This window comes from Eurosta solidaginis, chromosome 1, assembly GCF_040869045.1.
Source record: "Eurosta solidaginis isolate ZX-2024a chromosome 1, ASM4086904v1, whole genome shotgun sequence".
Lineage (NCBI taxonomy): Eukaryota > Metazoa > Arthropoda > Insecta > Diptera > Tephritidae > Eurosta > Eurosta solidaginis.
In genome coordinates, this window is record NC_090319.1 from 33,537,047 (window position 1) to 33,552,814 (window position 15,768).

General features: G+C 36.6%; 1 protein-coding gene across 1 annotated transcript in view; it reads left to right on the top strand.

Annotated features, from left to right (window-relative positions):
• LOC137251172 (nuclear factor related to kappa-B-binding protein) overlaps nt 1-15,468 on the top strand; it is a 28,912-nt gene extending 13,444 nt beyond the window's left edge. Inside the window, exons 4-6 of the mRNA XM_067785315.1 lie at nt 6,504-7,693; nt 14,453-14,884; nt 14,955-15,468. Of these exons, the coding sequence (XP_067641416.1) occupies nt 6,504-7,693; nt 14,453-14,884; nt 14,955-15,206 (1,874 nt within the window). The 3' untranslated portion in view covers nt 15,207-15,468. The remainder of the gene's footprint in view (nt 1-6,503; nt 7,694-14,452; nt 14,885-14,954) is intronic.
• The last annotated feature ends 300 nt before the right edge of the window (nt 15,469-15,768 follow it).

Genomic DNA, 15,768 nt, shown 5'->3' on the forward strand with positions numbered 1-15,768 from the left:
GCTTATAGATGGTAATATTCGTCACAATATCACCTTTTACTTTCATCCAGTCGAGTAAAATTCACTATCAGGATGTCTATCCTGTGCAGCTAATACAGAGAATAGATTTCAATTTATTTCCGGAACATACCAGACATTTGTAAGCATTACTTTTAGCTTTCTACCCTTGGCTCTCGACAACGTCTCAACTGACCCTTTTCCCAATGCCTTAAAGCATTCCTTTCCAGCTGCTTTAATGTTGTATTCCCCACGAAATGGTGTATAATACAGAAGAAAATCTTTATTGTTTGTCACATGTTTAGTTGCTCCGTTGTCAACGCACCATCTTGTTCTGATTGTATCTATTGGATATACCTCAGACGCAACGCTAACTAGTGAAAAATTTAATTTCTTTTCATTATGCATTTCTCGATTCTGCTTATTTTTCGATGGTCGACCGTCTGCCACCCCTTTTTTACATTCACGTACCCAATGACCTTTCTTTTTGCAATAATGGCCGGTGCCATTTTTCTTCTGCTTAGACTTCTCCGAAACTGTTTTGCTGCATTTTGAAAATAGGGCCTCTTGCTCCTCATGGTATTCCTGCTTCTTGAAATTACGCTCAAAAACACTCAGTTGAACACTCAACTCGTCGAAACTTTTGTTTTCATTTTTTGACAAAAGCATCCAGCTCGGCCGAAATTGTTCAAATTTGGACGGTAAAATGTTTAGCGTTTTGCACGAAAGAATCAAATCTTGCAGTGAGTTCTCATATTTAGCAGTTAAGCCATTGTTAAGCTCATTCCACAGCCCTCGCAGCATGGCAACATCAGTAGATACTAGGGTGTTCGATTATTCGACTTTTTTCAAAAACCGGTTTTCAGCTTATTCGAAAAATGTTAATTAGAAAAAACCGATTTTAAGTTCTCAAACCCGGGGAAAACCGGATAAACCGGTTTTTAGTACTTGCCCCAAAATAATAAAATTTCCGTTCAGCTAAAAATAAAAGGTTAACCTACCAATAGGAAATCGTTTATTAAAAACAAAACAAATTCAATGTGTATTTAATACAGTTATAAACAAAAGAATATAAAGTCTTATTTCACATCACAGTATAATATTCATTTATGGAAACAAAAAATCATCATATGTGAAGACTTTACTTATTTCGATTATAGTAATCTTTTAAATTGATCATATGTGATATCACATGTTCCTGAAGATGGCTTCAGATTGAAGCCGAAATATCGACAAATTAAAACCAATGCAATTTTGAACATTGTGTTTAATTTTACCTACGGCCTTTAAGCTCATAAAATTAACACAATGGCCTTATCCAACTCACTCTTTAAATAATATTCTGAATCCGAAACACTTAGCTCTGTACTGGAATGAGATGTATCAACTTGATTCTTCCCAAACAATTTATATTTTTTGTTTAACTTTGGGAAGCGTAATCTAAAAAAGAGTCATGAACGGGAAATTGGCCAGTGTTTAAATACAAAATCAATGATTGGAGAACTTCAACTCGGCGTTCCATTAATCGCTTTTGTAAGCATTTTACCAAATCTACAGGCAACGGACTTGCGATTTTTAAATGTTGGTATACAAAAATTTAAATATCCCTTCTGCTTCTACTACTGTTACGGACGTTTTTGACAATTCTAAAATGGCAACTCCCAAAGGCTTTAGAAGATTATTGGGATCTGTTAGCATTTCAATATTATGTTCACTGAAGGGTTTAAGGTTTAAATACAAAAGTGTGATTGACATATTTATAAAGCTTCAAAAACTGTGCGATCATTTTTGACATTAAGTTCCATCTATGTTTAACATCATGAACTCGCTTTCCTAATACGATCTACAAGATCTTTCGTGTTTCCCTTCAAATTCACATTCTGATTTCTCGTCTGGGGAACATGTTACCGTATTTCGATAAACTTTCAAAGGTCTTCATAGTCCTTCTGAAAAACCGCTTAACCGAAGAAAAAAAATCGGGTTATTCGATATTCGAAATTTTAGGATAAAAATAAAACCGGCCAAAAAATTAAGAAAAAACCGGCTTAAAACCGGTTCGAATTAACCGGTTTGATCACCCTAGTAGATAAATCTTGATTTTGATCCCAATTTAATAAAAAAGAAGTCAGAGCAAATCTTTAATAGCTAGTCTCTTGCATTTGCTTCAAATTGATCCATAAATGCCTTCCAAGTTTCAATAGCAACACAGCATCCGTTATTGAATTTGTCAGAATCGTTTTAAAAACTCTTATCTCGGCATCCGTTGGTGTATGAGACAATGGCTCCGGCTTGGTCAGCTTCCCATCAATCACATCCAAACATCCTTCAAAAATTTCTGAAATATTGATAAAGTGGTGAACCTTGTCGAGTGGATTAGTTTTATGACGCAAAATGGAAATAAGTATAATTTTGGAAAATGGGCGAGGCACCGTCCATTAAGTAGACGAAAATTAAAAGTTTTGTTTTCGTTTGGTTGGCAACATCTTGCAACCTGACAGAATTATAATTCTTGATATTGTAACGAATTTAGGGTAATTCCGGTTATTCCAAACCTTCTGCTAACGTTCGAATCGTTAAACTGTTGAATAAATAACTCCAATATTCAATTCACAATAACACTTATACTTCACAACCAATAGCGTGCTTAAATCATAACTGATTACTCAGCCTGCGACGTTTTTATACTCTCCGTTTCCCCATTCGCACATCTCTACCAAGGTCTAGTAATTTCTCGAACTTCATGATTGGTTACCAGCCATATACAGGTATACTTGTAGTTTGTAACCATATGCATGTGTATATGTGAGCACTACTTCGGCCGATGACTACACGTGCTTGTGCGTATCTCTCCGTTGCCTTGTATGTATGTGAGTAAATGATGATTGATTTGTTTACGTACACAGGAGTGGCAGCTTGCTTTATTGTTGTTGTACCTTTATTTACTTAGTATCAGATTAGTGATGTGGGTATCACTTAGTGATGCTAATATTCGTCACAATATTATATATCGATCTAAGCGAACGCAGTTGAGAACTCGTCCACATAAAACAAAACTTGTTTCAAAGTTCAATCTTAACCAAATTTGCCATATATTTATGGGTCGATACTACATTACCAGTAGCGATACGGTAGAGCAATGTACGGAAATAAAAAAAAATGTGTGTAATCCTGATTTTTTTAGTTAATCTCTCCACAAAACTTTTAATGCCAAAAGTCGAACAAAAATTTACAATTTACTAAAATGCCGAAATTTTTTAGTAACAGCGTTTTTAGGACAGTAACTATTACATAGTCTCTTACGGGCATACAAATGTATAAGTAGTATGTAGATGGCTTATTGTGGGGATATGCACTGCGACCTTCGGGTGGCCTTATTCTCTTCACAGCACCTCGTCCAATTCGGGTTCCATGCGGAAATTTTGAATGGTGCTCGGCTTTAGAGAGTGAATGAACCTACATTCTAATTTTAGCAATTTCTTTAACATAATGCTGGAGAAGATAATTCCAGCTGCAGAACTAAACCGTGAAGGTACAATCTATTATAAGAGCGTACAATTACTTGCGTATGCTGATGATATTAATATTATTGGCCTTAACAAACGAGCTATGCGTTCTGCCTTAACGGGATTAAATAAAAAAAAATAAAAAATTAGGTCTTGCGGTAAATGAGGACAACGCTAAATGCTTGCTGTTATCCAAGAAAGATTCGGCCCATTCGCGCATTGGCAGCCACGTCACTGTTGACCGATATAATTCGAGGCTGTGAAGAATTTCCTCTATTGCGGAGCCAGTATTAACAAGAAAAACAATGTCAGCTAAGAAATCAAACGGAAAATAACCCTGGCCAACATGTGTTACTTTGGACTTAGTGGGCAATGGAAAAGTAAAGTCCTCTCTCGACGAACAAAAATCACGCTCTACAACTCGCTCATCATACCTCTCCTGGTGTATGGCTCGGAATCATGGCCGGTGTCGGAAGAAGATGAGATGGCTCTTGGCGTGTTCCAGAGAAAAGTTCTCCGAAAGATTTATTGTCCTGTCCGTAATGCCGACGCCGATAATCGAAGGAGGTATAATGAGCTGTATGAGCTTTACGCAGATAAGACGATAGTGCAACGAATAAAAACCCAAAAGCTTCGCTGGCTAGGTCATGCTATGCGAATGGACGAAGACGATCGGGCAAAGAAAATATTTCGGTCAACACCGCAGTTTGGAAGCAGATGAAGGGGGAGACCCCCACTGAGTTGGGAGAGGCTGGTGGAGAAAGATTTGATGTCCTTTGGTGCTCCCAATTGGTTCCAGTTATCGCGAAACAGGGATAGCTGGCGTGACTTCTTACGAAACACCCAAAATCGCTTAGACGGTTAAGCGCCAATTAATGATAATGCATGTGGCGTTTTAGTCCGCTGTGACCTGTGAGTTTAAGAGTTAATCATGGCTTTTTTAACGCTTTCTTTATCCTATAAGTGCATTTGCTTGCCGCAGTCCTAAACTTTTGCGCCAGTATTGTTCTTTGAAGCGGGCCTCCTCTTGCCCGAGTTCTTCCCTTATAGTGTGTGTCTCTGTGGCTTGATACCCCAGCCATGGTGTTATCAGCCCTCTTTTAATGTATCCTTAATATTATCGCAGGTTTCTCCCGAACTTAGACTTCCCAACTAGTTTTCCTAAAATGTAGACGAATATACACGAAAAAGTGTAGAGTCCTTTTATTCTTATTATCACCGTATTCGTGTTTTTGGATGATAAAAGAAAAAAATTTACATAATTAAAATAAGAAGAGGTCATTCATTTTTATACTCAGCTGAGCAGAGCTCACAGGGTATATTAATTTTGTTCGCATAACGGTAATCCGTAACTGCATAAACTAATCGCGATAGATATAGACTTCTATATATCAAAATGATTTGGACGAAAAAAGAAATTCATTTAGCCATGTCCGTCCGTCTGTCTGTCCGTGAACACGATAACTTGAGTAAATTTTGAGGTATCTTAATGAAATTTGGTATGTAAGGGCACTCATCTCAGATCGCTATTTAAAATGAACTTAATCGGACTATAACCACGCCCACTTTTTCGATATCGAAAATTTCGAAAAACCGGAAAAGTGCGATAATTCATAACCAAAGACGGATAAAGCGATGAAACTCGGCAGGTGGGTTGACCTTAGAATAGAAAATTAGTAAAATTTTGGACAATGGGGGTGGCACCGCCCACTTTTAATAGGACGTAATTTACAAGTTTTTCAAGCTGTAATTTGGCAGTCGTTGAAGATATCATGATTACTATATTTGTTCTAAATAAAAATTAGCTAAATCGGATGACGAACACGCCCAATTTAAAAAAAAAAAAATTTAAGTCAAATTTTAACAAAAAATTTAATATCTTTACAGTATATGTATAAGTAAATTATGTCAAGATTAAACTCCAGTAATGATATGTTGCAACAAAATACAAAAATAAAAGAAAATTTTAAAATGGGCGTGGCTCCGCCCTTTTTCATTTAATTTGTCTAGAATACTTTTAATGCCATAAGTCGAACAAAAATTCACCAATCCTTGTGAAATTTGGTAAGGCATAGCTTCTATGACGATTACTGTTTTCTGTGAAAATGGATGAAATCGGTTGAAACCACGCCCAGTTTTTATACACAGTCGACCGTCTGTCCTTCCGCTCGGCCGTTAACACGATAACTTGAGCAAAAATCGATATATCTTTACTAAACTTAGTTCTCGTATTTATCTGAACTCACTTTATCTTGGTATTAAAAATGGGCGAAATCCGAATATGACCACGCCCACATTTTCGATATCAAAAATTTCGAAAAATGAAAAAAATTCCATAATTCTATACCAGATACGAAAAAAGGGATGAAACATTGTGATTGAATTGGTTTTTTGACGCAAAATATAACTTTAGAAATAACTTTGTAAAATGGGTGTGACACCTACCATATTAAGTAGAAGAAAATGAAAAAGTTCTGCAGGGCGAAATCAAGAGCCCTTGGAATCAACGCAGGAATACTGTTCGTGGTATTACATATATAAATAAATTAGCGATACCCGGCAGATGATGTTCTGGGTCACCCTGGTCCATATTTTGGTCGATATATCGAAAACGCCTTCACATATACAACTAAGGGCCACTCCCTTTTAAAACCCTCATTAATACCTTTAATTTGATACACATATCATACAAACACATTCCAAAGTCACCCCTGCTCCACCTTTATGGCGATATCCCGAAATGGCGTCCACCTATAGAACTATGGCCAACTCCCTTCAAAAATACTCTTTAATACCTTCCATTTGATACCCATGTCATAAAAACACATTTCAGGTTTACCCTAGGTTTATTTTCCTACATGGTGATTTTCCCTTATTTTGCCTCCAAAGCTCTCAGCTGAGTATGTAATGTTCGGTTACACCCGAACTTGGCTTTCCTTACTTGTTTTGGTTACTATTGTGTTGAAAAAATAAAAAATTCATGGCCATGTTTTCTGTTTTTAGAAAATACTTCAATTGTTGCTCAACCTGGAAGCGGTCAAACTACACAAACCATAGGCAAAAAGGTTGTTATGCAGCAACCACCAACCACTGCGGTTATGCAAAAAACTTCTGTAGCGTCGCAAACCTTTGGAACGGCACCTGCACAGTCGGGTGGAAAGGTGAATACAATAAATACTACAAGTCTTACAACACAACAACAACGAATACTGCTGCAAAATATAAAACAACAGCAGCAACAACAAAATGTACAATTTAAAACTGTGCAAGTTTTATCGAGCGCTGGCAACAATTCACAAATTCAAAATCAGCAAATTGAACAATCACAGATACAACATCAAGTTGTATCACGCGCACAAACGCTAACGATGCTGCCCACGCATATATCTGCTGGTGGCGCAACAGTCGGTCAGCAAGGGAATAATAAAGCTATGACAGTGATAGTATCACAACCGCAGGGCACTTCCCGCATTTTCAAAACCGTTACAACACAATCCCAACAGCAGCAACAGCAAAGTATTACAATAACAGCAAATGATTCTACTACGGCGGCAACATCCACTGGCGGTACACGCATACTCACCACATCTACGGGACAAATCATTTCATTGGAAAGTTTACTACAAAAACAAAATATTAGTGGAAGTGGTTCATTGAAAATCTCACCCAGTAATAGTAATATTGGTACTATCGTTAAAAATTTACAAAACGCAAGCGTCATAAACCAACAACAACAAAAACAACCTCAAATTGTAGCATCTGGTGGGGGAAATACAACAACGTATACCGTAGTATCGCAGGCAAGAAATACGACCAATACGAATACAACAACCAAAAATACATTTGTTAGTGGAACTGCTGGTGGTGCTGCTTCTGGCGGTCGTATATTTGTATCAACCGGAGGTGGTCAGCTGACAGCTACACAGCTTGCAAAGGTTGTGGGGAAGACTGCAGGCGGCTCAACATCAGCAGGCTCTGCAAATATTGGCGGCGGGAATATACGAGTAATTAAAAATGCCACCAGTGTTGGTAGTAGTAGCTTTAATATTGGTAATCTGCAAAGCAAACAAGTAGTATTTGCAACAAAGCCGGCAGCAACGGTTACTAAATCTGTTGGAAATGTCGTGCAATCGCAGCAAATACAAACCACTGGAATGGTAATTGGAGGAAAAACGGTGAAGTTGCAGAAGAATGTAAGTAAAATACATGATTAAAACAATGCCTCAATTTCTGTACGAAAAAACAACTAGCCTCTTAATAAAAAAAAAAAAAGAAATAAATACAAGGCGCGAAACCCTCCGAAGAGTTTTAGGTCGAGCTTTAGATCCATTTTGTGTCCTGTTTCCTTTTAATTTTTCCTACGAATAGGCAGTATTTGCATGGCAGATGAATTTGCGCTGAGAAGCTTTTCATGGCAAAAAAAAAAAAACACTTGCGAGTGTTTTCCAACCCATTACCAAGGGGCGACCTCTTTTAGAAAAACCTTTATAAATAATTTTTATATGGCCTTTTCTCGGGCCTTGAACTCGGAACTGTCAGTGTGGTAAGGGAACACGCCACCACTAATATTTTGCATTTCAAAACTAGATTAATTTTAAAAGAGAGATGGATTATTCACATCAACATATTGCAACGAATTCTGGGGATTTCTGTTATTTATGCACCTTCTTCTAACGTTCGTATCGCTAAACTGTTGAATAAATCACTCCAATATTTAGTATTGCAAACTGGTCTTTATTTGGACTACTTTGGGAGTAGTACTTCACAATTAAACTTCACAACCAATAGCGTGCTTAAATCAAAACTGATACGTCATTCCTCAGCTTGCGCTGCTTTTATACTCCCTGTTGCCTTGTCAGCATATTTCTCCAAAGGTCTAGACGTTTCACCTTCTAGAATCTCCCGCTTGGTTACCAGAGATATACATGTATATTTGTAGTTTATGCGTTTCTCATAGTCATATGCGTGTGTATGTGTGAGCAACTACTTCGGCTGATGACCACAAGTGTGTGCGTGAAATATCTCTTCATTGCCTTTTATATATGCGTGTAAATGATGATTGATGTCTTCATGTATATACGAATGGCTGCTTCTTGTTTTTTTTTATTGTTGCGTGATTATTTGTTTAGTATCAGCTTAGTGATGCTAATATTCGTCACAATGAAAATCATGTTTTATTTTTAAACGGTTTTATCTCGTTTGACTATGTGTAGCGGCAGGCCAACTGGCCGATAAGCTACAAGTTTGAAACTTGGAATATAGTTCAGAACCCGATGACAATGTAATAATAAGAGAAAAAAAACTCCGATAGGTGGCGCATGGATCGAAATATTACAAAAAATCTTAATTGTGGTCCGATTTGGCTCGTATTTGGAACAAATAATACATGCATGAATAGAAAGCGACCTATGAAAAAATTGCCGCTAGGTGGCGCAGGTATCGAGATATTCAAAGAAATCGTATTTGTGCTCCGATTATCCGATTAGACTAATTTTTTGAGCACATATTAAATACATGAATAGAAAGCGGCATATGAAAAAAAATCGACGCCAGGTGGCGCAAGGATCGAGATATTAAAAAAATATCGTATTTGAGTTCCGATTTGGCTCATATTTGGAAAAAATATTACATACAGTCCGGTAGAAGTGACATCAAAATACTTTGGAGTTCGGGGAGGGACAATCATACGTGGCGCCGAGTCGAGTAAAGTCTTTGGAAGGCTTATGTATTGAGGACTTAGATTGTAATAAATTGTCAGGAAACAGTCCTTGTAATAATGAGTCACTAAATGAACTAAATAGAACGAGAAATAATTGGCAATTAAATAAAGACTAAACACTTGAAACAAAATTTAAGTTAAACGGTTTTATTGAAAATAATACTTACATGAAAGAATAATAAAAAAGCTAGAAAGTAATTAGGTAGGTCCTAGGTACTAGTCATCACACTCCTCATCAATCTAGAGCGTTGATCAGACAATTAAATAAAAGCGTTGGGCGCGTGAATTTCTAAAAATGTGAGGCGTAGCATAACCTGATTCAGGTTCAGTTGGTCTTACTTATGACTACCAATAGAAATTTGACGCGTACAACGTTTTTATTTAATTGGCTGATGAACGCCCTATATTGATGAGGAGTGTGATGACTAGTACCTAGGACCTACCTAATTACTTTCTAGGTTTTAGTATTACGAGCCGGACCCGTGCGCATCTTGCGCAACCAATATAAAAGTATTTTATCAAATATCAACAGAAATCAGCTGTTCTATCAATCAATTAAAACTTACAGCTTGCGCTGCCATCTAGCGTATGGTAGCAACTGCCGGCAATACAGTGCAAATATTCATAATAGTGCCATAGTACACATAGATTTATTTGTGTGCTCACAATCGTTTATTTTTAACAAATTATTTTAATAAAATTTAGCTAAACACAAGCACTACGACCAAAATTGCCCAAAGTTCGCTAATAGCCCGAATCTCCATCTTTACAAGCAAAACTTTATTTATAGATTTGGATTCCAAATAAGAGCGAAAAAGGGACTCGTACATAAAAACAGCAATTAGAAATAATATATATGATTATTACTTTATGTAAGTATTGTTTTCAATAAAACCGTTTAACTTAAAATTTTTTTTAAAATTATTTTAATGTATATTGTATTTAATTTGTGGATTATTTTAAAATGTAGGGGAGAAGGCAGAAGAAAGATATGAGACGAAGGATTAACCATGCAGGACAACGTCTGCAGGATACGCTAGTAAAAAATAAAAAAATATTTGTCATGTATTAATTTGTGTATGACCGGCTATTTCGAAGACAAAGCAACAAACTCCTGACAAATCAAAATCTCGACAAGATAATGCAGTCAAATTTGCTATAGGTAATAACACTTACTCGGCCCCCGTGGTGTGATGGTAGCGTGCTCCGCTTACCACACCGATGATTCTGGGTTCACGCCCCGGGCAAACCAACATCAAACATTTTAAAAACAAAATTTTTCAATTAGAAGAAAATGTTTCTAAGCGTGGTCGGCCCTCGGCAGTGTTTGGTAAGCACTCCGAGTGTATTTCTGCCATGAAAAGCTCTGAGTGAAAACTCATCTGCCTTGCAGATGCTGTTCGGAGTCGGAATAAAACAAGTAGGTCCCGTCCGGCCAATTTGTAGGGAAAATCAAGAGGAGCACGACGCAAATTGGAAGAGAAGCTCGTAGAAATCTTTTCTGTGTGCGGCAGTTTTGTGAACTTTTTGTAATATCAATAATAAGTAATACCCAATATACTTTTTGTACGTTCTCTGAGTGTTGTATTTTTGGTCTAGAAAACGTTGAAAAGTGTCTACGTTTACTACACTTCCTAGACTAAGAGTTTACCGTAATATTTCAACTTTTGTAATGCAAGCAATGATATTAACAAGGCGAATTCAGTACCAGATGTTATCCGAACAGCTGATTGCTTCTTCTTGATTATTTTCCATACAACGCCTTGTACTACAATATGTCAGTTAATCGAAATCAATGCACATTTTCTTTTGACTTGACATTCTTTTGCACGACGAATTGGTTGAATTTGCTTTGCCACCACCTGGTACCGATTCGCCTTGGATATTATAAAATAAAAAGTCCTTACCCAGCAAACATTTGGAGTCAAGAAGGTGTCATAAAAGACACCTGAATCGGAGCGCTTACACTCATTATGAGCTCATTTAGGAGCCCGAAATGAGTGTATTTACCTTCTCGCAATGGTCGCCTAATATGAGCCTTACTTCAAACATTATTTAAGCCTAAATAGGAAATCCGATCAGTCTTAGAAATAGGAGTCTAATCAGACTCCTGTTACGCCATTAACAGCTCATAATTTACTTCTTAACTGACTTTTCGGAGTCATTTGTATGCATTATATAAGGATTAGGATTGCCCCGTTCAGGCCGAATTTTTGACGCTAGACATTAAAAATAGGGTACGATTTTGGAAATCGTTGTTGGAAAGTATGATTTAAAATGTATCCCCTTAAAGATGAGACATACTGACGTCAGCTTCAATCGAAGACATACGAAAGCTCGACAAGTGGTTGTGTTGTCAGCGCAAAATATAACCTCCAACCCAATTATTGTCAACCTCACCTACTCGTGGCGAATCCTGTTACTTTAAGAGCCGAGACTCTGGATACCCCAAGTCCCTCATGGCTCTAGGGGGTGGGGGGCGGTATGGCCTTGAAGGTTTCATATGGTCATACTAAATCGTTCCCGAGATGGCTGGTGCTTTAATGGTGCTTGTTACCGGAACGTACCGGAAAAGGACCATCAACATCGATAACAACAACAACAACAACACACCAACCTCGGTATGCCGCAGAGGCGTGTTATATCGGGTTCCAAAATTATATTTTCGTTAACAATTCGAAATAATTTCGGGACTGTTTTCAGGATATTTACAAAATTAATTCGATACTTGTTTCGGGATCACTTCGTTACCAATATGGATTTGCTTTCGGTACAATTTCGGGTTTCCGGGATCACTTCAAGAAAATTTTGAGTTTTATTCCTGACACACTTCTGTCAATTCGGGAATAACAGGTTTAAACTAGGTTATTAGGGCCACTGGCAAATAAATCAGAAGGCAAATTGAAGTAAAACCGGGGTTTTCTTGCATTTATTAATACGCAATAGTATTGTTTTTGGAATCACTTCGTGATAATTGGGAAATCCTGTTTTATTTTTTCTGATTTAAACTTTTGCTTTGAAGGCATTTCTGAGCCAACATAGCAGGATAAGCGCACTGCGTTAGAAGTTGTAATGAGCCCTGCTGACTGCTCTGTTTATATTTTGACGTGAAAAGACAACAGCTTCAAATTTGTTTCAAAAATGCTCTATCTCAGGACTTTTTTAATTGCCCTAACAGAGCTTAAAATGCTTAGAGTTTTAGTTTGAGAGATGGGACATTTTTGAAACGAGCTTTGAGATAGGGAGTTTTTCAAAAGTTTCTTGATATAGGGCATTTTCAAAGTGGCATCTGTTGGCAAGGTGATATTTCACTCAACAGTCGTTTTTTTTTTAAACGGTTTTATTTAGCTTGACTTGACAGGCCGGCCGGCCTTTGTGAACGAATTTTGTAATTAAAATGTAAGTAACTTCCCGATAAGCTACAAACTTGAAACTTGGAATATAGTTCAGATCCCGATGACAATGCAATAATAAGAAAAAACTCCGATAGATGGCGCATGGATCGAAATATTTAAAAAAATCGTATTTGAGGCCCGATTTGACTCATATTTGAAACACATAATACATACATGAATAGAAAGCGACCTACGAAAAAATCGCCGCTAGGTGGCGCAGGGATCGAGATATTCGAAAAAATCGTATTTGTGGTCCGATTTGGCTCATATTTTTAACACAATACATACATGAATAGAAAGCGACCTATGAAAAAAATCGCCACTAGGTGGTGCAAGGATCGAGATATTCAAGAAAATCGTATTTGTGGTCCGATTTGGCTCATGTTTGGAACACATAATACATACATGAATGGAAAACGGCTGTGAAAAAAAATTGCCGCTAGGTGGCGCAAGGATCGTGATGTTTAAAAAAATTCTATTTGTGGTCCGATTTGGCTCATATTTGGAACACATAATACATACATGGAAAGAAAACGGCAAGTGAAAAAATCGCCGCTAGGTGGCGCAAGGATCGAGATATTTAAAAAAAATTTGCATTTGTGGTCCGATTTGGCTCATATTTGGAACACATAATATGTAGATGCATGAAAAGAAAAAGGCCTGTGAAAAAATCGCCGATAGGTGTCGCAAGGATTGAGATATTAAAAAAAAAATCGTATTTGTGGTCCCATTTGGTCCATATAATACATACATGAATAGAAAGCGACCTATAATGTCCGATTTGGCTCATATTTGGAACAAATATTAAATACAGTGCGGTAGAAGTGACATCAAAATATTTTAGAGTTGGAGAAGCGACAAGCATACGTGGCGCAGAGTGGAGTAAAGTCTTTGGATGTGTTATGTATTGAGGACTTAGATTGTAACAAATTGACCGGAGAGAGTCCTTGTAATAATGAGTAACTAAATGAACTAAATAGAATAAGTAATAGGCAATTAAATAAAGAATAAAAACTCAAAAAAAAAATTTAGTTAAACGGTTTTATTGAAAATAGAGTACATACAAGAATGGAAAGCGACCTATGAAAAAAATCGCCGCTAGGTGGCGCAAAGATCGAGATATTGAAAAAAATCGTATTTGTGGTCCGATTTGGTCCATATTTGGAACACATAATACATACATGAATAGAAAGCGACCTATGATGTCCGATTTGGCTCATATTTGGAACAAATATTACATACAGTCCGGTAGAAGTGACATCAAAATATTTTGGAGTTGGAGGAGCGACAAGCATACGTGGCGCAAAGTCGAGTAAAGTCTTTGGAAGGATTATGTATAGAGAACTTATATTGTAACAAATTGTCAGGAAAGAGTCCTTGTAATAATGAGTCACTAAATGAACTAAATAGAATAATAAGTAATAGGCAATTAAATAAAGAATAAAAACTTAAAAAAAAAAAAATTTGTGGTGAAACGGTTTTTTGAAAATAATACTTACATTAAGTAATAATAATACTAAAAGCTAGAAAATAATTAGGTAGGTCCTAGGTACTTGTCATCAATCTAGGGCGCTGATCAGACAATTATATAAAAGCGTTGGACGCGTCAAATTTCTATTGATAGTCATAAGTAAGACCAACTGAACCTTAATCTGTTTATGCTACGCCTTACATTTTTAGAAATTATTTTCTAACTTTTAGGATTATTATTACTTAATGTAAGTATTATTTTCAATAAAACCGTTTAATTTAAATTGTTTTTAATTATTTTATGAATGGAATTAAATGCCGTCCCTGATTTCAATACAATAACGATTTTCTCTATTTATGTAATATAGACTCAGCAACAGCAGCAGCAACAACAACAAAAAACAATTAATTCTTCATTAAACAACAACAGTGGCAACCAAACTTTTGGTGTACTGGCAGCACAATCTGGCACTCAAATGCAAACCGTTTTAATGGGTAATCAAATACTGCGTGTACAGCAAATGCCCACAACTGTCAAAAATACAACCTCTTCGAGCGGGAGCACGCTGCCCTTTGGAAGTTTTGTAACCACTACCCCTGCGTCTAGTAATAGTTTGATTGTGAATACAAATAACAGCGAAAGTGGCAACACTACTACAATAAATTTACCAAAGACTGTGGTACTCGGCAGTGGTGGGCAAGCTGTACGTTTACAACAAACACAACCACAGATATCAACACAGAAACCGCAATTGCAAGCACAAACTCAAATGGTCACTGTTAAGAATGCAGTACAACAGGTGAGAGCGAATTTTGAATTATATTGGATTTTTTATTGCCATTTCTGACTCACGTCATAAAATTTTATAGGCTACAAAAACATCAAATGTCGGTCGTGTCGTCTTAGCTGTTCAGGGTGGTGGACAAATATTCCTTTCACCAAATTTCCAAGGCAATACATTAAATATGAAATCCTTGCAAAATATGAAAGTCGTGTCCTTAACACCGCGTAGTGGCACACCGGCTGCCAACAATACAGTTCAACAGCAAGCACATGACAAGTCTCTGCCTGCGTCGCAACAACAAAAACAATATAGTAGCGGTAGCAGCAGTAACTCTTGAAGAGTGAATCCTAATATTAAGTAATTTCTTTTATGAATGAATGTGTGAAAAAAGAGAAAACGTTTATACAATTAAGTAACTATTTAATAATTATTTAATTATTATTTGACGTAGTAGCTAAAACACACACACACAACACAAATAATATATGAGCAAGTAATCTTAATAAGAATTTTTGCATATATGTAATTTAGTGTACATACATACATACATATATTAATAATAAATTAATTGGAATATAAAATAAAAAATGAGTGCTTAGGTTCTTATTATTTTTCTTTTTTATACATACCCTTACTGTGCGTTAGCCTGGGTTGGTCCCCATACAAAATAAAAAAAAATTGCTAATATCCGCCCCTAAATTTAAAAATTATGTTGAGAGGGTTTCGGAAAATTTATTTTTTATTTTTTTATCATTCGAAATACAGCCGAAAAGGTTTTTTCGTTGTAACTTGGTTATTTGACGTCCGATTTTTAAAATGTATATGTCATTATTTTGGCTTTGAGAAGCGTCACAAAGTCCTTTTAAGCTCTGAAGTCGTTTTCACATGATTAGGTCGCT